General features: G+C 41.1%; 1 protein-coding gene across 1 annotated transcript; it reads right to left on the bottom strand.

Moving 5' to 3' along the window:
- Positions 1-1725: 1725 nt before the first annotated feature.
- On the bottom strand, positions 1726-24535 carry map3k3 (mitogen-activated protein kinase kinase kinase 3). The gene is made up of 18 exons (XM_005468949.4): positions 23999-24535; positions 23119-23783; positions 17582-17657; positions 16990-17111; positions 13475-13515; positions 12936-13035; positions 12387-12500; positions 12051-12171; positions 11265-11398; positions 10810-10883; positions 10521-10588; positions 9982-10077; positions 9676-9837; positions 8042-8190; positions 6706-6837; positions 6039-6168; positions 5712-5889; positions 1726-4448 (listed from the first exon to the last, which is right to left on the bottom strand). The coding sequence occupies exons 3-18, from the start codon at positions 17583-17585 to the stop codon at positions 4220-4222; spliced, it is 1854 nt and encodes a 617-aa protein (XP_005469006.1). The 5' UTR covers positions 17586-17657; positions 23119-23783; positions 23999-24535; the 3' UTR covers positions 1726-4219.
- Positions 24536-26476: the final 1941 nt, after the last annotated feature.

Here is a 26476-nt window from a genome sequence, read left to right as displayed (position 1 = left end):
AAACTAGGTGTATTTCCTGTCTGTAAACTGATCCTCATGGTGTAGTATAGTTTTCATTTTACTCCTTTTCTTTCTTGAGAGAAATCATTGTACATGAGATTAGTATGAGCCTACCATATCTTTACATTTACCTGGTGTGCAGTGCTCTTGGCTGATTAACTGAGACTTGTGGAGGGAAAATAAGTAGATTTCATTTTCTGCCATTATACAAAAATTGTTTTTTCCTATATATAAAAACATCCTGTTATAAGTTCAATATTAAAAGCATATAAAATTCTTAAACCTACTTCCAATTTTCGCTACTGGTCACATATAATACAGGGGCACTGAGCTCCTTTAATTTATCTGCTTAATTAGATCCCATCTAAGGAGTGTGTGGCGCGTGCCTGTCTGTCTGAATCTCCTATTTGCTTCATTCACCTTCAACGGCGGGAAGGTTTTCATACTTCGATTACTTCCATAACAGTCTCGCCCAACAAAAAAAAATTGAGGACTAATTGGGGAAAATAAATGAAAACACCTGTTCTTGTGCAATAAACAAAGGATCTGAGCACTCTTCCACTGCTGGTACTGACTGTCGGCTGGTGCCGATGGAGACTTGACAGTTAAAAACAACACAGCTGAATGCTTGGGTTCTACTGAAGCTGCAAGGCCTTGTGGGAAAAGGGTTTTAATGAAAATCAGGGGGGCTTAACTGGGACAGACCGAACAGCAATATGACTCAGCACCACTAGGTCCAAACAGAGCGTAGCCACAAAGAAGACGTCAGAGAGACGGGGTTTAGAGCCCAAGCTCCAGTCTGCCTGTCAGCAGGAATGCTGGGGGCCCAAATACACACAGATAGCTCTGCTTACCCTACACATCACATAATGAGGATGGCACTCAGATAACAACCCAAGCTTCACTTGATTATACTCAGGTCAGAAAATCATTAACATGTCAGAATTTATAGCCTCATTAAAACCAAGAAAGAGAGGGCACGCTAGAGATTTTGTCAGATAAGTGTTAACATCATCAGCTCACAGTAATAATCCTAACCTTCAGATATTTAGAGGCCTCATTCTCCATGTTTAACATGTTGCAAATACTAGTTTCTAAGTTATATAGCAGACAGAGATGTCATTAGTTTAGCAAAGTATTTTGATAGGATGAGAATACTACAGGATGTGTTTTGACAAAAAGTTTTGACAAGTTTTGAACCAATTAAAACCAATGATAATGGTTTCTTTATGGATAATCTATGCAGCACATTTGTGGTAAAGTGATTACTGTTGAAACAAAAGAAAAGAAAGCTGTCATTTACCCTAAAATCTCACTCTACACTATAACGCCATTCTCAAAGAAAAAAAAAAAGAGTGAAAAGACAATAAAAACAAAGCCTGTCAAAAGTAAGGGAATGTCTATATGACACCAGTTCACGAAAAAAAAAGACCCTTTGTTCGATACAGTCTGTTTATCCATCTCACAGGCGGACACGGCCTGTAGAAATCTCCTCTTCCTGTGTCTGCCTCCTGTTTTCCCTCATGAGAGGAGTGAAAGAGCCAAAAGAGAGGAAGAAACAGAGCGAGGGAGGGAGAGAAAAGAAAAACGAGTGCATCAATCAAGTAGCTTCTTATTGCCAACAATGAGCTCAGTCTCCTGTGTCCCTTCATTTACAGGACTCACTGGGTTTGGACAGGCTCGTCCTCCCACGCATATAAATACACTGATAACAATTAGACAACATATTTAAAAACTATTTATTTGTTTTTGAGACAGGGAAGGACATATATACAGTATATATTTATATATAACATACTATTCTTTTCTTGCTGTAAAATAAATTTGATACATTAGACTTTGCACTGCAAGTCTTGTCATGATACATATAATACATTTACATATATTGATTTCTACCAGCTAGTCTGTATTCATTTGATCATCCTAGGGTCCTTAATTTCTTTAAAACTGCATTACCTAAAACACATTTTAGCTGCCTTTAGCATGTAGCAGCCCCACAGAAATTGTTTTCTATTACAGTTAAGGCAGTAGCAAGCTTATTGCCCAGAAAAATCATTTAATACTGGACTCGTCTGAACCCTGGGATAAACAAAGTCGTCGTCTGGGTTGAACAGCGAACTCTGACATTCAGCGCTGGCTCTGATCCTGTTTGTCTTTGGCTCACACACCACTTAATTATGCTTTAATAACACTTAGTTCACAGAGAAATATTCCTAGAAATTTCTTTTGTAAGTTAAACCCCTAAAGGTTTCATTCATGGGTCTCCTAGATGAGTCAAAACAGTATGGCCAATCATGCAAAATTTCCATAACCTGTCAGGTAATACTGCCTTCAGAATGTATAGCTAAGGATGTGTGGAAACATTTTTCTGCACTGGAACAAAAACCAGGCAGCCTGAGTTCGTTTTCCATCCATTTTTCATTTATAAACCCCATTTCTGAAATGTCTGCAAAACCAGTTGCTTTCAATGAGTCACTTTTAACAAAACTAAGTCCTCAAAGTATCATTAGCTTTGACAGAGTCTGAATATAAAAAATATATTTAAACATATATACCTATAAAAATCTAACTGGAGTGGACATGGGGATATAAATACAAGTGAAAGAATTTTCACATTTGAAGTTAAACAAATCAAAACATCACAAACATTCATTTTATAGAAAAGTGCATCTGATTTAAATTGATCTTTACGCTAAAGCTTCTCAGTCAGGGAGGTCTGGGCCAGACACACGTGAACACGAAGAAGGCCCATCACATTAAGGCCTTTAGTTTGACTTTTCAAACAATAAAAAGCGTCATCTGATTTACTTTTATACATACAAGGTTAGTTTATCTGCTCCTGCTCTGAGCTACAGCAGGAGGACGTCTGACAGAAAAATTAGTTACTACGAGGTGAAGTTCCACCCTTAACGTCCCTTAAACTGTTTATTACATTATTCAGCTCAGTCCCCAGACTGTATTGAAATGCACTGAGTTTCTGAATTTACCTGAATCCATTAAGACGGCCTGAAAGAGGAGATATTGTTCTTCTACCTGAAAACTAACTGTTAGAAAAATCTCTCTTGGATCAGGCTAAGCACCTGCATTGCTCCTGTTTGCACCTCTCACACATAAAAACTAGTTCCAAGTGAAAGAGCGAAGCATGTCAAAAAAAATAAAACACCTGGCAATCTTTGAAAAGTTTGCTTCAAAAATGTAGTTTTTGAAAATGAAACTGAACCAAACCTAACTTAAACTAATCGGTCAAGTTGGGAGCAACGTGCATTTCTTACTTTAGCTGCATGTGACAACTCTTTGGCAGTTACAAAGTCTTGATTTCTACTTGATGTTTTAAAATGTCATGGATTAAGATTTTTCATATATATATATATATATATATATATATTTATTCTGTTCAAAGACTGCAGGATGATTATTTTCCAGACAAACGGATGTTTAGATCTCTTCAAATGCAATGAACAGAAAAACAAATGAGTTGTGGAGGATGATCGTCTATTGAAGATAATATTATCAGGCTTTGCTCATGATGTTATCCAAATTTCCTATCTTCCCTTTTACCAAGATAACTAAACAATCCTAAAAAACTTCTCAATTTTAATGGGCTAAAACCTGAAAAAGTGCATCACAAATAGCTTAAAAAAGAGAGATTTCTTTGTCTCAGAAAGATGGAGATGGACAAGATGGGGAAAACAGAACAGCAATCCTGTCCATTTAGCGACATTGTGGTTCAGCTTACACTTTCGGCTCACTGTAGCTTTAAAATGAGCTGAAGCTGCATGTTTAGATTTAAATACTTAAGGATATCTGGCATTTCTCATAACTGCACAAGTGAATGTAAACATGGGAGCTGATGCAACTGGTGCTTGAGCCTTAACTATATAATTCTGCCTTTGGAGTGCGTCATTTGGTGTGTGTGACTCTGTGAGCTTGAATCTATCAAGCTACTTAATCTGTGTTTTGTTCCCCCCTTGTGGAGACTCTTGTAAGAGCACATGCTGGCATTTTTAAGGCTTCGTGTTGACTGCCATGGTCAGTGTTGTTTGTGTTCTTTGGATGTGCTTGTGAGAAATCTTCTTTAAAGTATCTGAGTCCTGGAAGAAGCTCAGTGCCCTTAACACTGACATCTCAGTCATCTCCATGTCTGGATTTCTGGGATCTTAAGGAAGCTGCACATGCTGCTGAGGCTACTCTGTGGTTCAGTTCAGAAACCACGCAGGTCTCAACACAGAATCTGGGAGAAAGGATGTCTGAGCAGCTCCTCAGCACTGGGCCTGTGTTTAGCTTCCACAAAAATGCTGCGGATGAAGTCCCGTGCCTGGTCGGAAGTGTGCGAGGGCAGAAGCGGGTTGGTGGGCTGGGTGGCGATCTTGAATATCGCTGCCATGGCCTCATATTCAGCCCACGGTGGCTTTTCTGTCAGCATTTCGACCACTGTGCAACCAAGACTCCTGCAAAAGACATAGACAATAAATTTAACTTTAATATGACTTACAGTGGAGTTTCAAAACAAGTTGAAACAAATACCACACGACTCACTCCTAAAGCCTTACAGGAATGTGTTTAGTGGAAACTTCGACACACACTGTCTGCAGATGGCCTCTGCCACCTATCTGGGCGGTTCAGAATGCCCTAAAAGCATTACTCCCCTTCCAGCACAAACTGAAAACCTGGAACATACCAACTTCTGTAATGACCTGTTTGACTGGCCTTCAGCCAATCACATCACTCGCCTGGTGGGTCACCACCCAATTAGACTGCATGAGGGAATGTGGTCTGCTCTGTGTGTGGGAGTGCAGTAGAAAGTGGGTTTCATACAGCAGGCTCCACTCACAATTTTGTTTTTTTCTTTTGAGAGAACATTGTTTCTCCTGCTTACCAAGTAATGGCCTGGTATTTTCACACTTACATTAAGATGTCTCAGCCTCCCCAACCCTTCATTGTGTGATCCTAACTTCTGCCCATTAAACTTAGTAGTTTGTTACTTCCATCAAGGTTCTTCATGTGTTTGTTTCACTCTCACACAAGTTTACAGCACCAATCACAGGTATCATTATCTGCAGCAACAAACACCCCATTGTTAGTGAATATAGACTGCTGGTTTCTATATTCACTACTGCAGGAGCGTATTTTAGCTGTCACTGGGACAGAGGGAGTGCATCCTGTACAGGTTGCCAGTCTACTGAAGGATTTGGGTATGTATAAAGATACATTTGTATGTAAAATAAGATTTATGTGACCTGACAACATTAAACCTTGTTTTTTTTACTCCATGTTTACAGAGTGTAAGTTGATTTGTTAACTAAGAGAGACAAAAAACTGAAGTAGAGAATGCTTCATGTATGGATGTTGCTGTAAAGAAGCAGTGTACCAAAAGAATAATGGCCACACGTGTTGCAAGCAAGGAGGCATAAAAAGATGTACCTCAAGGTGCAGTCCTTGAGTAAATACACAAATTAGATTAAGAATATAGTTCTTGTAGTTTTAGTCATTATTTTGTGCCCCAACTAACGCATCCATATCAACACCAAAAACTGTACCACCATCATGCATTTGGATCAGTTCCATAGTTTCTACTAAGCTTCTCTCTCTTTCTAGCAAATAAACTGTATGTCAGCAAGCCTTTTGAAACGCTGCAGAGGTCAACTTCAGTTTAACACACCGCCTTGATCAACTTGGACAAAACTAAACTGAAGTGGATCTTTTGGTCTTACCAGACATCAGCTTTCCTTCCGTAGCCCTCTCCACTGATCACCTCCGGACTCATCCAGTAGGGGGTGCCGGTTACAGAGCGTATGCCGGTGCCAGACATGCAGATGGTCTGGAGCCTTTTGCTGGCACCAAAATCTCCAAGCTTCACGTTTCCTGCTGAATCCCGCAGGATGTTGGCACCTGAAAGCCACAGTTGATATGAAACATGCAAATATTACATGTCAATACTCATCATCCACACACAGTAAGAACCAAGAGTCTCATTATAAAACACTAAACGTTTTCTTTCTGCAGAGCATGTTTCAGTATCTGCAGTTAAACAGGACTACCTTTGATGTCCCTGTGTACAATCATGTTGCTGTGCAGATAGGACATGCCTTCCAGGATCTGCCTTGTGTACTTGCGGGTGACATTTTCTGTCAGGGCCCCATAGGCCTTCAGCTGATCTTTGACCGAACCCTGACAGGAAGAAATCGCAGGTTAACAAGTCACAGATAGTGAATGCAATAAAGAGTAAAAACAATGAGCTAAGAAGTCAAGTTAAAAAGCTGAAGATGACAGAAGAATGAAAAGGAAACAAAAATGTGTTTCTCAGCCAGTTATTCAATAACAAACCACTGTATATGAGTAGAGAACAACATTATTTTACTTTCCCTGCTTAAGTAAAATCACACATTGTCACTTTCTCTCACTAGTTTCTGGAATAGTTAAAAAACTGCCCAGTTACTGTGAGCTAAATGGAGTAACTGTAGTGGTGACCATTATAATAAAAGTACCGTGGTCAAATCACTTTTCTGAATAAATAAATATGTTTATATTGTCAACACAGCAGTGCAAAAAATTAACTCGTGGACATTTGTGTCTTTGATGCCCTCATGTTTCATCAGTCCTACATGCAATGGAAATGAACACAAAGCCTGCGGTTGAGCAAATGATTATTATGAAAACAATCACTGCTCTGCCTGAATCTGTAAAATGAGAGCTGCTGAGACTCACCCCCGGCATGTACTCCATGAAAATAGTGAGAGTTTTCTCGTTGTGATCCCTCAAACAGCCATAGTACTGAACAATGCGCTCGTGATGTAGGTTTTTCAGCAGCTGGATTTCACACTCTAAAGCGCTGACCTCCTGCACAAAACAGTGAACAGAGGGAAAATTAAAAACTGAAGAAAGGGCAACAAATAACAGAAAATCTATAATTTTTCAACATCTTTTGCAAATTGTAAAAATGTGGATTTTAGCTACAGCTAATTCCCACCCCAGGCCCTGTTATATCAGTTACCATTACACAGTCATCATAAACAAATGCAGCCATAAACAAAAGATACTTTTTTTTTACTGCATGTGAAGTCAAGCCAAATGTGGAAACTAATGCAGAGAGTCAATAAAAGCCAACAGCACAGTTCCCTAAAAGTAGTTCCTGTGTTTACTTCAGAGAATTAGGCCACAGCAGAGAGAGAGACAGAGAAAGGAAGAGTAGGAACTCAGAGGGACACAGACTAATCCCCAGGTCCCAGCACTGAAGCTGCTTTTACAGAAACAAATACTGAATCACATTTGCTACAAGCAGGGGGTGGGAGTGGGGGTGTGAAGGGGTAACAAGAGGTCAATGCAATGCTGACCCATCGCCCCTCCGTCACCACTGCAATATCTGGCTGCTCTCAGATACAGGAAGTGACAGTGCGTGTTTTCTCTGTGGCAGACAGGAAAAGAAATTAAAATGGGGAAGAGGGGGGTTGATGGTGGAAGGACAACTTCTACGATGCATTCCACTTTTAGTTTGTTGATTTTCCTTCCAGCAGGCTTTTATTTTTGTCTCGGGGGATAAAATAAAATTGGAAGCTTGAATCCAGAGCCGTAGCTAAACTGTGGATGTTGGTTGATTTATTAATCCCATGCTCAGCTATTCCTGCTAACAATCTACATTCCAGCATAATGACCTGAACAGATTATCGTATGAAGTCATACTTGGCACGTTTTCAGCTGGACATTGGTCCCAACTCATGACTTGTCAGTAATGTGCAACCTTAAGTTTGACATTAAAAAAAACAAGAAAAAAAAAAAGACGATTTCATCATTCATGAGATGTACAGTAAAAAGAGGATGTGATGTAACCTTCTGACAAACACAGCACAATTTTAATGTACAACCAAAAGCTAAAGTTTGCAAATATACAACATGTGAGCATAAGAAGAAAGTCACCGTGGAAATAAGAGTACCAGGGAGAGAAATGGTGAGAACACCCACACACGTGAAAAAAGAAATTCTGTGTTTGTGAAGGTATGCATAAAGTTAAACCATTTGTGTCAATGAATATCTCCTAGCTCCTCACCTTACTGGTCTCAGGACTGTCAGGATCAAACTGGACTTGCTTGGCAGCCAGCTCTCTCCCAGTATCTACATCATAACACAGGTAAACCTGGCCAAACGCGCCCTGGCCCAGAAGCTTCCCCCGGCGCCACGTCACCGGAGCACTGGGCGCTGAAAACAGACAGACAAAAAAACAAAACAAAATATTTGTTGGTTGTTGCTTTATGTATGCATTCATTCTCTTCCGCTTATCCTTTTCAGGGTCGCACGGGGGCTGGAGCCTTTCCCAGCTGTCTTAGGGCGAGAGGCAGCGTACACCCTGGACAGGTCGCCAATCTGTCGCAGGGCTAACACATATACACACACATGCACAACTCATACTCACATTTACACCTATGGGCAATTTAGATTTTCCAATTAACCTATCCCCACTAACTGCATGTCTTTGGACTGTGGGAGGAAGCCGGAGTACTCAGAGAACCCACACAAACACGGGAAGAACATGCAAACTAAACAGACAGAAAGACCCCGGCCTAATGGTGGAATTGATGTCAGGACCTTCCTGCTGTGAGGTAACAGTGCTAACTACCAGCTTACATTTTCAGAAATATAACTGAATATTAAACAAAATGTTACTCATCCATTACACAACTTCCTCAAATGGTCATTTCCAATTACAATTTTAAATCCAGTCTTTACGGTAGACTGGCTCCAAGCTGTTAAAATTGTCATTTGACAATTTGAAAAAAAAACAAACAAACAAAAAAACAACTTCCTGTCAAATTTAGTTACATGTTTCATTTACCGCCACTATAATTTCACTCCCGTGAGTAATTTTATGAAGAGTATGGAAACAAATGTTTTGTTCTTTATGATGTAATATAGCAGGAACTAACATGATTGAGATAAGCTTCAGCTGAAAAATGTAATTACCGCTGTTGGACTTGCAGTGACTCACTTATTCATCTCTGTCATAAGCGCTGCGTATGAACCTTTTTATTAAAGGTGTTTTACTCATCAGTATCTCGGGGTCTTGTTCGCGAGTGATGGGAGAAGGGAGCCGGAGATCGACAGACGGATTGGTGCTGCGGCTGCAGTGATGTGGACGCTGCACCGGTCCGTCATGGTGAAGAGGGAGCTGAGTGTAAAAGCGAAGCTCTCAATTTACCGGTCGATCTACGTCCCTACCCTCACCTATGGCCACGAGCTGTGGGTAGTGACCGAAAGAACGAGATCGCGGATACAAGCGGCAGAAATGAGCTTCCTCCGAAGGGTGGCTGGCCTCTCCCTTAGAGATAGGGTGAGAAGTTCGGCCATCCGGGAGGGGCTCAGAGTAGAGCTGCTGCTCCTCCACATCGAAAGGAGCCAGTTGAGGTGGTTCGGGCATCTGATAGGGATGCCTTCTGGGGGGCCTCCTGGGTGAGGTGTTCCGGGCATGTCCCACCGGGAGGAGGCCCCGGGGCAGACCCAGGACACGCTGGAGAGATTATATCTCTCGGCTGGCCTGGGAACGCCTTGGTGTTCCCCCGGATAAGCTGGAGGAGGTGGCTGGGGAGAGGGAGGTCTGGGCTTCTCTGCTTAGGCTGCTGCCCCCGCGACCTGGCCTCGGATAAAGCGGATGAAGATGGATGGATGGATGGATGGTGTTTTACTCACACTTATGGGGAACAGAACGATCCTGGGGGCGTAGCCTGCCTTGTGCGTCGACCTGCTGCCAGCTGCCCAGACTCTCCTCACTGCCGTTAAGTGACCGTCTTGAGGGCACTAGAGTGAAAAGGTTCCCCTGAGGGCGACGAATCCGTGGAAATGTTCGGCGACCTTGAGGAGAACAGGAAAGAGTGTGGCTGATTCTAATTGTGAATGGTGACACTAAGGAAGGCTATACTACAGATGGAGGCAGTAGGAAAAAAAATTAACCTACTTGAAAAATGCTACATATATAGTAGATATCATTAATCTCACCTTCACTGTTGTCCTTATAAGGGAGGGACACAAGGTACCTTCGAGGAAAGGTGCCTCCCTTCCCTGCAACCCTGTCATACACATGATTCTCCCGATCTGAAAACAAACACCCAGAGTGTCACAGCTCAGCAGGAAGCTGCAGTTGAACAACAGTTTAGTTAGCTGCACGGTGTCACATACCATTACATTCAGCTTCTTTGATACTCTATTTTGTAGCTTGTACTTACAAAAAATGCTGTTCATGTAAGTTTGCAGCCAGTTTACATTATCACTAACAAGAAAACACTGATTAACAAAAGTAGATAACAGATAAATTATTATTAAATGATTATATTGTGTATAATAGATAGATAACAGATCAGCAATTAATGTTATGCGCTCAGCTTATCAAAGCACAGGGCAGTTTGCTAAAAACTTGTCTTCAGGGCTTTAAAGACATATTAAGATATAAACTTCATGCACACATTGTATGTCTTATTACATGAGTGCTGTAATCATCTTTCTATATAGGTAATGGAAATACTTGGCTTGGCTGTTACCTGAGCACTCTTGACGATTATCAGGGTAACTCTTGGCTCTGTGCATGCGAGACTTCCTCAGTGAGGGGCTGTGAAAGAGGAGAGGGAAGGATGAAGACTGAGGTATGTTCAGAGGCCTTCCCATAATAAACTAAGCATTTCATCAGCAAAACTTTGCATTTATTTTATTTTGCAAATACCAGTAGTGGAAATGTAATGGAGAAATGATAAAATAAGGCATGAGTAGTAAGCTCCTGGCAGGCGGCATCAATGTTAGGTTTGTATTTAGCAGGCAGAGCTTGTTTGTCACCTGTCTGAGTTGCTGTCCAGAGACTGGCAGCTTCCAGAAATTGAGTTCTCTGCACTGCTCCAGGGATCCAGCACCTGCACAGGGCACAATGGAAAATTCAGAGTGTCCGTTTTTATGCGCGTGTGGTTTGTGTACACAGAGGACTATGTTTTTGAAAACGTTCATTTTCTGTAGAACAGCTGCACTGGAAAATGGAGATGAGCAAATCTGGGGAATTCGTCAAGTACTTAGTTTGGCTTTTTACTCCCAAACTTAATATGAACTTCTTAGGAACATGTTTACAAAATCTCATCATGTCAGCCTTACAGCCCATTAAAAACCAAAGTCAGAATAGATCTTAATTGAATCTCATATGTAAACAAATCTTAAAAGTCATAATCACAAAGACACAAGATTCATATGATTTCTATTATAAGTTTTTTTTTCCCCCCATTATGAATAAAGAGATGGCTCACGCATTGATCGCTGGTTTCTGGGATGAACTCTCCCTCACTGTTTATGCTGGTGTATGAACCTTGGCGGGCGATCCTCTGCTGGCGTTCAGGGACGTAGCCAGGAGGTGGGGAACTACGCCCTGTGTTCTGAGAACCTGGAATCAGTCAGAAATTATGTGTATTAGTTAGTTACATGTTTGCCTGATTTTAAAAACTGTTAGGCTCTGTTCCTCTCTACTGAAACTAATTTTTATTTTCCTGGAGTATGCATGAAAGTCAGACATGTTGCAGTTGAGACTACACTCAAAGAACTCGAGGACACATCCATGTTGTAATTTTGGGGGTTTTCGTCCTGCTGACCAACAAAGATAAGGCAACACTGAGAACTAGTTTCAGCATTTAAACTTGTTATGATGCAAAGCTCTCAAGCCTTCTAGGAGCCACTTTGACCCCTCCTCCTCTAGAGGGGAAAAAAAATAAAATCCTAAAACAGACCACTGGTCCGCCACACTAATAGCATTCTGTAATCTGATTGGCTGCTGTCCAGCAGGCATCGTCTAGTGATGGTGAACAGGAAAAGGAAGAGGACCCATTGCAACAAGGGGAAGCAAAAGAAACACCAGTACAAGAGAGTAAAATAAGACAAGCAGGGAAATCAAGGCAGTAAGGCACAACAAAAATATCCATAACTGATAATTCAGTAACTGTTAAAAGATATAATCCAATTCAAGTCAATCAGATCTCTTTTTTTCCCAAATGAGTAAAATTAGGAAGAACTTTAAATAGAGCTGAAATCCCAGTATTTACCAGTTGATAGGTGACGCCCCCTGGGCTCGGAGCTTTGGTACACTGTGCTTACATCTCCAGTGGACTGGGAGGATTTGATCCTCACCTGCTTACATGGCACGTGGTGGGAAGGAGAGGATGCCTGTAGTTTGGGAAAAGACAGGAGAACAGAAGATGTGAACAACACATTTAACAATTTCATCATGTCATCGAACCAGTTAGTGTCGGTAAATCAGGAACTTGGGTTTTTCACAACATGGCGCTGTGGTGAAGAAATGGTAGTGATGCAACTGTATGCTGTAAATGCACGCCCCTGTGTGTGTGTGTGTGTGTCTGTCTGTCTGTCTTGAGTCTTACATTGCTGTGCTCCTGAGTGAGAAGCAATATCCTGATGCTCTTCATGTTGGAGCTTCGGTCTAGTAAGTCGATTGCCTTGTCAAGGTCATCCTGTCCTCGCAGAGGAATGGACAACTGCCAAGAAACCAGACAACAAAAAGAACACACACATTCAAAATGACATGGAAACTAATTCTTGCCAACATTTACAAGCATACACAGGCTGCTGTTCCAACGTAAAATGCACAAACATTAAGTCAACACAGAAAACAGACATACAGGAAGGTACAATTGAGCGAAAGAGAATTGGAAAGTTGATAACGGATGATCCATTACTCATGTTTCCATTTACCAAATTACTTGCACTTCCTCAAAAGAGGATTTACAACCACTATTTAAGAACATAACACATCTTAAGATTTAAAGTACAATTTGGATGATAGCACGGTGTCTTCTTGCATCTTTTACTTGACTCTGAACATGTCTCGACTCAACGATCCGTCAAATTCTTGAAGAAGAAGGAGCTGTGGGTAGTTGGGTGGGGGGGTGGGGCAAAGTATAACACTTTACCTCATTGTTCATATAATGCAGGTCTAGCTGCTGGCCAAAGACCGTCTTGACTTTCTGCTGAATTTCCTCAAACTGCACAGGTCGTCCAAAGACCAGGATCCTGCAAAAGGAAAAGAAGCAATGAATCATCCAGACAAAGAAATTATGAAAGATTTACACCAGTTGGTAAAGAAACTGCGTTAAATTACATGCACACATGCAAACAAAATACACAAGCTGATGTTTTCAATGTGTGCAGATTTTTCTATGTACACCTTGCATATTTGTGGTTTATGTTGGCAGTCACTGGCTAACCACAGTCCTTTTCCCTTCTCTTCTCCAGCTCACATACCAGTCTGAATTAAGTGTGTGTCAGACTGTGAGAAGTGCTCTTTCATGAACTGGAACATGTGACAACAGCTGCATGCCTAAGTGAATGTGTTTATGTCTCCTCCATAAGTTATTAGTCCCTCTCACTTGCATATGAATGTATACTACTGGAAAGCACGATACCTACACACTCACTACATGCATGTTAATGCAAACCACGCCAAACTCACCTCCTCTCTCCTGAGAACTCAAACTTTATCCTGACATCGTCCTGAAAGAAAGCAGAAATAGCAAGGTCAAAGAGTGCTAGTACAGTAATGCACAAAAGTCTCAAGTAACTTATCATTTCTTTACATTTTGCTTTCCAGGAGCCAGATTTTCTTGTAATGTTTTTTTAAAAGTGAGCAGTGGTTTTCTAATCTTTATGAAAGTCTTTAAAAGATTTTCTTTTGGAGACTGTTTGTTTACTCATTTTTTAGACCAGTTGTCCTTGTACCTGAACATTTTCAGAGAAATGTTGTTTTATTCAAAGTTGTATCTACACATATCTAACAACTTAGCAAAGAACCAATTTTAAATTGCGTCTTCTGATTCTTTGTTACTAGCGGCCCGGTGCAAAAGCACATAATTATTTCTTGTTTCTTTACTGAATCTATGTAAAATGCTAATGAGAACAAAGTTTAAGCCCTAAACAGTATTCTTACACCAGTAAGGTGATTCGCAAAGAGCTGTTAGCTGCACACTTGGCATATCTTATGCAGTGTGTCCTTAAAATTTTAAGGAAATTAGACAAGCAGAATAAAAATAAGGTGGCAAGATTCAGATGAGTCATGTCCTTAAGAAATAAGAAAAAAAAAATCAAATTTAGACCTGACACAGGCCTTTGCATTTTGTCCTCCAATTGATCCATCTACTGTTCACTGAACCCTCATCAGAAATGTTCTCAGTGAATAGCTGTCAAGAAGCCATTCTTAAGGAAGGGAAACAGGGAGAAAAGCCTGAGGTGTGCCAGACTCCACAAGAACTGGAGTGAGAATCAGTGGCAACAGGTCTTACAGAGTGATCAATACAAATTCCAAATTTTTGGTTCAAATTGTCAGTACGTGCGTCAAATGACGTCAGGAAAAAGGGCCAAGAATGAGTGTCTACAGCCATCTGTAAACCACAGTGGAGGCTCTGTCTGGTTTGGGGCTGCAGCCAGTGGTGTTGGAAATCTTGTCAAAACTGATGGAATTATGCATGAAAAAAAAAACCATACTGTCAGATTTTGATCCACCATGCAATACCATCTAGAAAGTGTGTGATAATATCCCCAAACACACTTCCAGAGCGGTAAAAGCATATCGCTATAGAAAAAACACAATGAAACTTCAACAGTCATGGATTGGCCTCCTCAAATGATAGATCTTATTATTACTGGATTGGCGTGGAATCAGACAGAAGGCAACAAAAGGCAGCCAACGTCCTAAGATTGTCTTTCAATAAGTCTGGATAAGGATAAAGGTCACTCTTTCGAGGATGCCAATGTTCACATTTTGGACGGAGAGGACAGATGGTTTGAAAGAGGAGTGAAAGAGGCCATCTATGTCCACTGTGAGCGACCATCTTTGAACAGAGGCGGTGGTTTACGACACCAACTGTCTGCCATCTATAATCCAGTTTTGAGTTCCCTCCCCAGACGACTTAACGCCCACTCACATCCTGGGCCATCTGACCTCAGGAATTCACATGACAAGGTGGGGCCAGGTTTCACAATGGGCTCACCCGAAACCCTGGCTGATTAGGTCCCACACCCGCTTTCACACCTTGGCGCATGTGATTAGAGGATCACCAGGGGGTCCTTTGTCCCTCTTTGGGGGGATACTCCCACTGGGTTTAAATCTGGGACTCTCGGCCATTTGACCTTAGAACTAAAGAAGCTTCTCGGATGAGAGGTGAAACGTCTTCAAGCAACTCAAAGAAGTCCAGACGCTTTTCTTTGCAAATTCCTTTGACTTCAAGAAGTCTGTAAAATTATTGCTGAAGATTAATTAAGGAAATTACAAGAAAGTTTGCCTAAGAGAGTTCAGGCTGCATTGAGGAGTAACGGTGATCATACCAATTAGACTTCACCTGTGGGTCTCACACAAAGACAAGCCAATGTGTACCTCTTTCATTTCTTTGAGAACTTACACTCATAACAACTGCAAATAAAGTTACTGAGATTACATGGATAGCCAAGCAGAGAGAGAATTTCTTGTTATGAAGCAATAATTCTACAGGAAACAAACTTATTCACCTTCTTGTAGAGTTACATGAGAAGATTGCTTCCTGACTGGCCATCAGAAAACATGAAGCTACAGCCAGGATCCGGCTGGCTTGGCTTAAACTGGAAGCGGAGAGATCAGCTAACATGGTCCTGTCCAAAGGTAACAAACTACACCTACCACCAGCTCTAAATCTTACCAACTAAGTTATTTCCCATTGCTTTCATTTGGACAAAAAACCAAAGTGTAATATTGGAAATTGAGGACATAACTACAGCTTAGGATTCAGGATGCTGACCATTAACCCATGAACAGCAACAACCTGGGTCAAATTTAGCTTGGATGCATTTTTCTCTTTTAAATATTGTCATTTCACTACTATTACTATCCCCCACAATATGCATTGTTATATCCCGGGCAAAGATTCTTCAAACAGCCCAAGTAAACTGTAAAATGAGGAAGAATTTGTTTTTACTACTTGTGAACTTTTCCATTCTACCTTTGGACAAAACTAGGGTCCTTGCTCCCTAGTGTCCAATTTCTTTTGTAAACTTGTCAGGTGCTCACATAAGCTTTATATATACACACACACTGTACAGACATAAGTCAAGTATGTATATCAATCTTTAGATGCAACTTTTGCAGGAATAGGAACAAGTTTTATTTCCCAGAACGATGCTTTGGCAAACACTAAAATTAAATTTTAGGTGGGCCAAGTGCCACTTTTTCTTTTTTCCCCTTTTTTTGACTTTTCTTTTTTTCTTTTTAAACACAAGCAGAAGAATTTGTTTTTAGAGAAGCTAAAAAATTATTTGACAAATTGGTGGTGGCTTTGGAAATTCATGTAATTTTGCTAAAACTATGTACCATGTGCGTCAGGAGAAATACTAAAAGCATCAAAAATGTTGGCCAAATAGTTCTGGACACTTACACTGAGCTCTATGAAAGAAGTTTTCTCTAATAAAAATTCTTTGCTTGACACATTTGTCCCCCCTGATCTCTAGACTCGGGGTTTTAAATTGAATTATAGAGCAAATCTCACTCTGGCTCAAGAGTGATGCTGTGGATTAAGGGCTGATTATGTTTATTACACTCATTTCTCACTACATGACTTAGAGAAAATATATTCCTTCAAAACACAACATAACAACGCATTCATTTAAGACACAACAACTGAGGAAGCAGTTTATGAAGACAGTCAAATTTATAGGGTTTAACCTTCGTTTAGACCCGTTTCTAAAGGGTCTTGCCTAATAATTGACTACTTTACATCTTCAGAACTACATTGCAAAACTCACCTTAAGTGTTTTTAGACTCACAAAATCTTGACGTTGTGTATTCATATTGGATCAACGTGTTTTGTTTTTGATTTGTAAGAGATAAAATTCAAGACCATTTACATTTTTTTAATTTTAAGTTCTTCAGTTTCATTAATTTTCTGAAAGTTTAAATAATTAATTCTTACTTTATAGCCAAATTGCAATGGACTGATGCTGTACCTGTCTGTTGGCCTGTGCTGGTGTTTTGGGTTTACCGCTGTCATGAGACGACACAGGCTGCCGCCGCGTCATCTGGAGGGCAACGAGGTCCTTCATTATAGAGTGGAGAGCCTGCCTCTCATCTAGAGGGGAAAATAGGTTGGCAAAAAGCAGACAATTAGAGAGTAGATTAACAAATGAGTGGTGTGAGTCTGGCAGAAAGTGAAATAGATATGAGCTCTGCACTAAAAGGTGTGAAAAGACAATCAGTCATCTTTAACTGCAGCTTTATTGAAACTATCCTGTGACTCAGTATTGGAGGCTTGAAAGAAGTACTTTGTTTTTGATATCCTTATTCCCACATTTGATCTCAGGGCAAGTTCTGTCTTGTCTGGACAAGCTCACGAAAGAAAAATATTCCCCTTGTATAGCTTGGACAGACATCATACAGCCCTGGGGCTGCTGAACCAGACCCCTATCTCCAGAATGCTGAAAACCAGTCCTCTTCACCTGACTGTCTGGAGAAGCAAGTCGCACCAGCTTTGACCTCAGGGATGGTGTTTGGTGTGTGTGTCTGTTTTTAATGTTTAGTAAAATATACTCTAAGACTTACTCATTGTGGCGTTGTTTGTGATCGAGGTCTACAAACCAGTCTTCGGAAACTTGCTGTGCCAGCCACCTCCCAGAGCCTTTAGTGGTAAACACAGAAATCAATTAGTTATGAGAATAAAGCATGCAATAATTGAGGTTAGCACATGTTTTGAAGAAAGAACAGATATGACAAAGGGCATCATTCAAAACTTGCACTACCTTACTGGTAAATGTTATGTATATGAGGAGACAATAAGAAAAAAGGAATCGCAGAATAAGACCAGAACGTCGGCATGACTAAGAACCTGTTATATTGTTCCCGTCTTATATGAAATTACTGTAATGAAATTACACATTAGTGTTTAATGTGTTTCAGAGAATCTCTTTTTCATTTACAACACAAATCTCTTCTCATTCCTTGCAGGCACGTAACCTAACCCTGCAGACCACAGACCTAAAGAGTTTTTCTGACTGGAAGGCTAGGCGAATGTGAAAGTGTGCAGTGCATGTGAGAATGTGTATTGCGAGTTTGCCCATGAGAAAGAATGACAGTTGGAAACGGCTGAAATCCAAGCTGCCCTGGCAGTGATTATTCTGGCCTTGTTCATATGGGAAAAATGTTCTTTGTGAGGAGTTTTCTGCCGTTTCAAGTATCTACCAGCTTTAAACAGCGTCCTTCGCACGAGCTGCAAAACTCAAAGTCGGTTGTGTCATAACTCCATTGTTGATGTTAACAAGGCAATATTATCAGCCCTGCTCAAGGCGTCAACAGCATTATAAACTGAGGCATTTCCTTCAATGGAGAGGGTTTCCCTCATATTTGTACCAATAAACCATGGAATTTAAACTAATTCAGCAAAGGCAAATACAAAGCACTTTAGAGTTTCTTGAGACTTTGAGGTCTTAACACAAACTTCATTTTCACAAATGCGCCAAATAATGAGTTAGTATTGTTTGGTCCATCAGATACAAGTGACTCACTGCCAGCAACTACAGTTTAAAACAGCTGTTCCCCCAGAAATTCACCGACTTGTTTCTCACCCAGTTCTGATAACTCAACGTAATATCTGGTGATATTATGTAGAAACTGTGTACCACACAGCATCCTTAGGAAGACGTTTATGACTAGCAACTTGAACCCAAAGATTGAAATAGCATGTTTTATCCTGACACATGCTTTATTTTTCTTGAAATATACTGTAGCAAATCAATCCCTCTACACAAATTCTATCATTAGCTGCTGAGTAAGTCTTGAAAACTAAGGACTGGCTTGATTTAGAATATAGCTGTGACTAAAAAAACCCCAGTCAAAGAAGGTCAGACAAGAAGTTGAACAGTGTCTGAGTCTGGAGCCAACAGCAGAGGCTGTCTGTCTGTATTTTGTAGTCAAAGGCTGTCTTAAAGGAAAACAAGAACACGAGAAACTCTACTGTACATGAAATAAGCAGCATCGGCACCTGAGGCAACTCATTGACTTTGTGGATTTCTGGGTAATAATCACCCACAGGAATGCAGGGCATGTCCGTCTGTGGTCGCCGGAGCGTTGCCACATTGCTTTCAAGCTTATGCTACTCTCAAGTTGCCCTGCCAACGGTGAAGGTGCCAAATAGTTTTGTCCTGCAGTCCTTGAACTTGTTTATAGCATCTAATTCCAAAGTAAATAACACTGAATTTATGCAGTGTGTATTTCTCACTGCTGCATTCGTGTACAGACACCTGAGGTAACATAGAGCAATTACCTCATGCATTACCTAAAAGAAAATGTGTGAGAAAGAGAACAGTCAACACAGTATTTAGAAACAAAACCTCAACTCAAGTGGTCCTTATGGTCAACAGCACAACAACAGGCTTCTCTGTCAAGTCCCCAAGCTACCTTCATCTCTCTCTTGCTTCTCCTGATTTTAATTACCTCCCAAGCGGAATTCGGGGAATTCAATGGAGAGCAAAGCTGCACTGTACCAGTCCAGTCAGCTGTGCCTGCTTTATTTTCCTTGTATCGCATTTCCAGGACTAGCAGGATTTACATGGATTTTCCTCCACCCTCTCTTCTCTGTCTGCTTTAAGAGGTGTTTAGTCTGAGGCTGTTTTTCTCAGCCACAGTCCCCTGTCTCAAGCCACTGATGCATTTGGACTGAGGGCTTCGTAGCAAAATCCCATGGCCTGATGTCTGTCCTGTTTCAGGTGCACATGTGCTTTTCATTTAGGGCAACCCACCACATTTAAATATTGCAATCTCAACAAAGAGCTTGTGCTTGTGTTGGCTACGTGGAGTCTTAGAATGTCCTCTGTAGTGTTTTCACACATGGAAATACACTGAAAATCAAAGCTTATGTACAATGTACATCAAAATCTGAGTTTTGGAAATCCTGTTCATTGTGCATGTTAACATGAAAACCACCGAAAAAGATTTAAAGACAGAAAGCTGGCACCTTCTGTTGCATTCATGGATAAACTTCCAAAAGTGTTGTGAATAAAGACAACTTTGTTTTAAAGCTAATATACTACTGTATATTAGCTTTAAAACAAAGTTGTCTTAGTAGCAGTTATCTTAGTAGCAGGAGTTGGCAATCAAAGTCAGATGTATCCAGCAAATGGGCCCATTGCTTACTCCTCAATACAAATATAACCAATACAAACTCTAACCAGGATGGCGTGGGGAATAGCCTATAGTGAGATCTGTTCTAGGTTCATAGTCGCATTTAAATCTAGCCTTTCAAAGCATCCTCTAATATGTCTCCTCTCAATACTTCATCATGCAAAATATTACAGTTACTGAGCAATTGCATCACTCATTATCAATTCTCTCTTTTTCTTTAAATAGTAACATGAAGTTATTCAAGGTTAGTTTTCAACAGAAATTGTTAAGAAAACAAACTTACATCTCCAGATACACATAAGTTACTTTGTATCTGGAAGTTCTGACACAGAAGTTCTGACTTATCGTCCATAAAACAGATGTATGCTTTTATATGCCCATAATAATCTGGTCCAAAGACTTCCCCTATTGACCTAAGTTATTCTGATAAACTCTGTCACACCTAAATTTAGACTTTTGAATATTGTAAAATGACTATACGTGAGTGTAGGTGTTTGTTGCCATTTCAGACTTCAGTGACACACTCTTTCCTGTGCTGCTCTGGAATTCAGATCAATAAAAATAACTGCACTGTGGAGCTTTGGGTACAAGTTATTAATTTAGCTGTTGAGTTGATTTTTGTTCAGTTGTTTTATTTAATGTTTAACTGCAGAAGGGGGTATGCTGCAAAATAGTACAGCCACCTCCCCCTCCATGAATTGCCACCTTATCATGATGGAGGGGTTTGTGTGCACACATGATCCCAGGAGCTATGTTGTTGAGTGCAATTTGCCCCTGGTATGGTCTCCCAAAGCAAATTGGTCCTGTTTGAGGGGCCAAACTAAGAGTGATTCACAAAATCCCTAAGATGAAGGAAAAACAAACAAACAAACAAAAAGGGGCATGGATACCCTGGGATAGGGTTACTGGGGCCCCACCCTGGAGTCAATTGCTGGTTGGGGGTTGGGTTTGGGAGGAAGGGGGCAATCCACCGGCAGTGATTTGGTCAGGTAGATTGACTTTGTAATTGTTTTTGTTATCAGACCATCTGCCTGTTGCCGTATGTTTTGGACACTCAGGTAAAGAGATGAGCAGACCTGTAAACTGATCACCACCTGGCTATAAGTTAAAACAGGTGGTGGTAGAAGATGCTGGACAGACTTGGCGTACCCAAACATATAGTGAAAAACCCGGGTCTGAGAGGAGTCTGGCGAGGCAATGAAGCAAGACTTTCGGTCTCACTTGGCAATTATGGCAAACTGTCAGGTGACTCAGGAAGGGGAAGCAGCTTCCTGCTCACGCTGTTTACAATGGGGATGGAGTTCTGCTGACCTCAATAGAGGATATAGTCGCTTCTCAAGCCCACTGACACACCTTCTGTAGTGGAAGCAAACTCTGGGGACAAGGAGGGGTGACTGGCCCATTACTGTGACTGATTTAGTGAAGTAGTCAAAAACTCTTTAGAGGTCGAGCCCCTGGAGTGGATGAAATTTGCCCCGACTTCCTTAAGACTCTGAACTTGTGGCTGTCTTGTTTGACATGCTTCTGCAGCATCACTTGGAAGTTTAGGGCAGTTCTTCTGGCCCTTTGTTGCAGATTCTGTTTATGACTTTTATGGATAGAATTTTTAAGGCATAGCCACATGGCAGAGGGCTTCAGCTATGGCAGTCTCAGGATCACGTCTCCGCTCTTTGCAGATGATGTGGTTTTTCCGTCCTAATCAGGCAGTGATCTCCAGCGTAACATGGGTTGGTTTGCAAGCAAGTGTGAAGTAGCTGGAATGAGAACCAGCACCTCCAGGTCTGAATACATGAACCTCAGCCAGAAAAGGGTGGAGTGCCGACTCCAGGCCAGGGACGAGTTGCTGCCCCAAGTGGAGGCATTTAAGTAACTCGAGGTCTTGTTCGCAAGTGATAGACACACAGATTGGCTCAGTGTCTGTAGTGATCAGGGTGTTTTGGTGAATAGAGGGCTGTGTTTGAAAGCACAGATCTACATTCCTACCCTCACCTATAGTCATGACCTCTGGGTAGTGACCAAAACAAATAATGAGATTGCAGTGGAAATAAACTTCCTGACGCTCTCCCTTATTGAAAAGATGAGGAGCTCAGTGATTTGGGAAGGACTCACATTAGAGCCACTACTCCTCCATATTGATAAAAGCCAGTTGAGGCGGTTTGGGCATCTAACTAGAATTCCTCCAGGTCCCATCCTAGGAAGGTTTTTTTGAGCATGTCCAAACTGGGAGAAGGCTCCAGGGTAGAAAAAGCATACACTGGAGAGATAATGTCTTGGCTGACTTGGAAATGCCTCAGCAGTCCCCCAGATGAACTGGAGTAGGTGACCAGGGAGAGGGAGGCTTAGATGGCTGCCCACGCAACCCGAACCCGGATACACGACAGAAAATGGAACAGAATGGAATGACACACATGCTCGAGGAAGATAAGCTATTAAATTTAGTAAGCACAGCTGTTATATATTCACTATGGAATATGAATTTAAATTTTTTCTCAATTAAAAAGGTGGAAAGCTGGATGGCATTTTCAACCCTGACTGATTAAGACAAGAGGTCACAGACAAGTCCTTTTTTAATGGAAACTTTTAGAAAATATTAGCAACTACAATCTATATTAATTTTCAATTCCCCCCAGCTTTTTATACCGTCAATTTCTTAGACTTTATTCAACTAATTCAGCAAAACAAATAATTTCAAGGACATAGCCTATTCAATAATGATAATAATAATGATAATAATAATAACAATAATAATAATAATAATAATAATAATAATAATAATAACAACAACAATAAAACCGACCCACGTAAATAATTAGAAAAGCTTACATTTCTGTTTTTGGCAGACAGAGCTAAAAAAAAAAAAAATATTTCAAATATATAATCCCGACACATTTTTTCCCTGTCGACTGAACACAGCGCATTATTTACACCTGTCACTACTCTCAGGTGTAGCTCACAACCCTCACCTGTAGTCTCAGCAGGTCAGGTCAGGACCGAGGTTCTCCCGCGTACAGCCGACTGGTCACCGTAGTCTAGCGGCAGGAATGACGCAGTAGGTCCAGCTGTTGTTAACGTCCATTAGTGTCCTCGGTCAGACCAACACACCAAAGAGTGTGAGTGAATGTAAAGGTGCCATCGGCGGGGCTGACCCCCCCAGGTACCAGGGCTTGTCTTCTTTAACGGAAAGTTAGATCACACACACAAACCGATTCTTTCCAGGTTGTAAAAACAAGCACGGTCACATGAGGCAGCTGTAAGCCTCACAGAGAAAATGTTCCGATGGGAAAACCTACATCAAACAGCTCCAGCTGTGGCCCAGAGGCAAACTTTTGCGCCGTTGTAGCCTCGGATCCTTGGAAAACTTAAATTTCCAAAACATCTTTAGAAGTCACACTAAAAATCGATGAATTTAGAAATGTATTCAGAGCCGTGTCCCATTACAGTGTTAAATACGAACAAAAACTGCCAAACCAAAGTGTAACAGTAACCGTATGGCCTGTATGAAATCCATTTGTGGGTAGCAGCTCGCCAGAGGAAAGACCGTACGATTTCCGTGATTCTGATGGCCTCTCTTCCTGCTAAGTTTGCAGATTTCCCTCGACCGTGGTTCCAGGTTTGAATCCAAAATATTCTAGGCAGAAGATGTTTTTATTCTCATTGCTGCATTGCACATAACTGCATCGCATTGCAACGTGAATGATGATATAAACATAATCAGGCAAGAACACACGAAGGCCGATCTGGCCTATAAAAATGTGCAGATGAATTTAATTGAGAGAGCACCGAGCTGAGTTCAGACTTAAAAATAACACAGACTAAAGGGACATTGGCAGAAAAAAGTACTACCTTTGAGTTTATTATATACTTTAACCAGATGCGTTATGTCATGCGAAGCCAAGTAGGATAAAGTCCATCGATGTTTAGACTTCGCAGGGCTGCAGACTCTAAAATTGTAGATCCTGGAGTATTCATATAAACAGCAAACTGATATTTAAAAACAAACAAATAAACAAAAAAAAAAAACATAAATTAGACGAGCTCGGTCTGTTTTCAGCGACAGTAACAAAGATGTCGTTTGTTGAGAGGAGCCAGCGGTCGTCCACAACTTTTCCGAACCAAAACAAAGCAAGAAATAATCTTCAGCTGAATACGTCAAACTTCCTGACAGAAAAAATATCGCCACCGGAACCAGCTTTTATGCTTCCAACAAGTCATGAAAACGGCTCGCAAAGGTTGTATCCATGTTTCCCAGATGCTTCACTGTCCGCCATCCAAACGCTGGTAATAACGATGATTTATTCCCGGGGGGATTTCTGACTCCTAAACTATCTAAATTAGAGCCGTGCAGCCGCGGGGACGCGCTGTTACTCGGTGGAAGTCTTCTTTCTGGAGCGCGCACAATATTATTGGAGGGGCGGACCAGCTGTGACGTCGTGAAGCGTTTGCTGCCGTGAAAAAGAGTTGGAAAATCCGAAATTCACAGCTTTTAACTTAACAGTCCTCATCCGTCTAAGTCATCCAATGTTTTCCTTTAAGAGTGAACAATAACGTGCATTCCCTAATTGAATTTAAATGACACGTTAGAATAATCTAACGTGAAGTATTTGAAGTCAAGTATTTTCATTTTATTTTGGTTTCAGCAGTACTGGACCTGGAGGGAGTGGAATACTTATGTAAAAAGGTCAACGGGTTGTACTTCATTATATCATAGGATTATTGTTGCGCGGCATGTATTTGAAACATTTATTGCGCAGTGTAATGCAACAATTATACAATATATGCAATTTATCTAAAAGAATCAGAAACACGTGTGCGCGCGCACACACACACACACACACACACACACACACACACACACCAGTCAAAGGTTTGGACACACCTTTTCATTTAATTGTTTTTCTTTATTTTCATGACTATTTACACTGTAGATTCTCCCTGAAGGCATCAAAACTACAAATGAGCACATATGGAATTATGCAGTAAACAAAAAAGTGTGAAATAACTCAAAACGTGTTTTATACTATAGATTCTTGAAAATAGCCACCCTTTGCTTTGATTACTGCTTTGGACACTTTTAACATTCTCTCGGTGAGCTTCATGAGATAGTCACCTGAAACGGTTTTCCAACAGTCTTGAAGGAGTTTCCAGAGATGATGAGCAGTTTTTTGCCCTTTTGACTTCACTCTGCGGTCCATCTCGTCTTAAATCATATAATTTGGGTTTAGGTCAAGTGACTGTAGGGGCCAGGCAGCAATCCATCACTCTCTTTCTTGGTCAAATAGCCCTTACCGACCTGGAGCTGTGTTTGGGGTCATTTTCCTGTTGAAAAATAAATGATGGTCCAACTAAATGCAAACCGGATGGGATGGCATGTCGCTGCAGGATGCTGTGGTAGCCATGCTGGTTCAGTGTGTCTTCAATTTTGAATAGATCCCCAACAGTGTTGCCAGCAAAGTCCCCCCACACCACTATATCGCCTCCTCTGTGCTTCACAGTGGGGACCATGCATGTAGAGACCATCCGTTCACCTTTTCTGTGTTGCACAAAGACACTGCGGGTGGAACCAAAGATCTCAGATTTAGACTCATCAGACCAAAGCACAGATTTCCACTGGTTTAATGTCCATTCCTTGTCTTTCTTGGCCCGAACAAATCTCTTTGTTTGTTGCTTTTCCTTAATAGTGGTTTCTTAGCAGCTATTTGACCATAAAGCCCTGATTCGCACAGTCTCCTCTAAACAGTTGATGGAGAGATCTGTCTGCTGCTGGAACTCTGTGTGGCATTTATCTGGTCTGTAACCTGAGGAGCTGTTAACTTGGGATTTCTGAGGCTGGTGACTTGGATGAATTTATTCTCAGCAGCAGAGATGACTCTTAGTCTTCCTTTCCTGGGCTGGTCCTCATGTGAATCAGTTTCATTGTAATGCTTGATGGTTTTTGCCGCTGCACTTGGGGACACATTCAAAGTTTTACCAATTTTCCAGAGTGATTGACCTTCAGTTCTTAAAGTAATGATGGACTATCTCTTCTCTTTACTTAGCTGATTGGTTCTCGCCATAATATGAATTCTAACAGTTGTCAGATAGGGCTGTCAGCTGTGTATTAACCTGACTTCTGCACAACACAACTGACGATCCCAACCCCATTAAGAAGGCAAGAAATTCCACAAATATACCCTGACAAGGCCCACCTGTGAAGTGAAAACCATTTCAGGTGACTACATCATGAAGCTCATTGAGAGGCCAAGAGTTTGCTGTGCTGTCAACAAAGCAAAGGAGTGGCTACTTTCAGGAATCTATAATATAAAACATATTTAGAGTTATTTA

Source organism: Oreochromis niloticus, linkage group LG4, assembly GCF_001858045.2.
Source record: "Oreochromis niloticus isolate F11D_XX linkage group LG4, O_niloticus_UMD_NMBU, whole genome shotgun sequence".
In the NCBI taxonomy this organism is placed as follows: domain Eukaryota; kingdom Metazoa; phylum Chordata; class Actinopteri; order Cichliformes; family Cichlidae; genus Oreochromis; species Oreochromis niloticus.
This window is presented reverse-complemented; position numbering and strand designations above follow the sequence as displayed.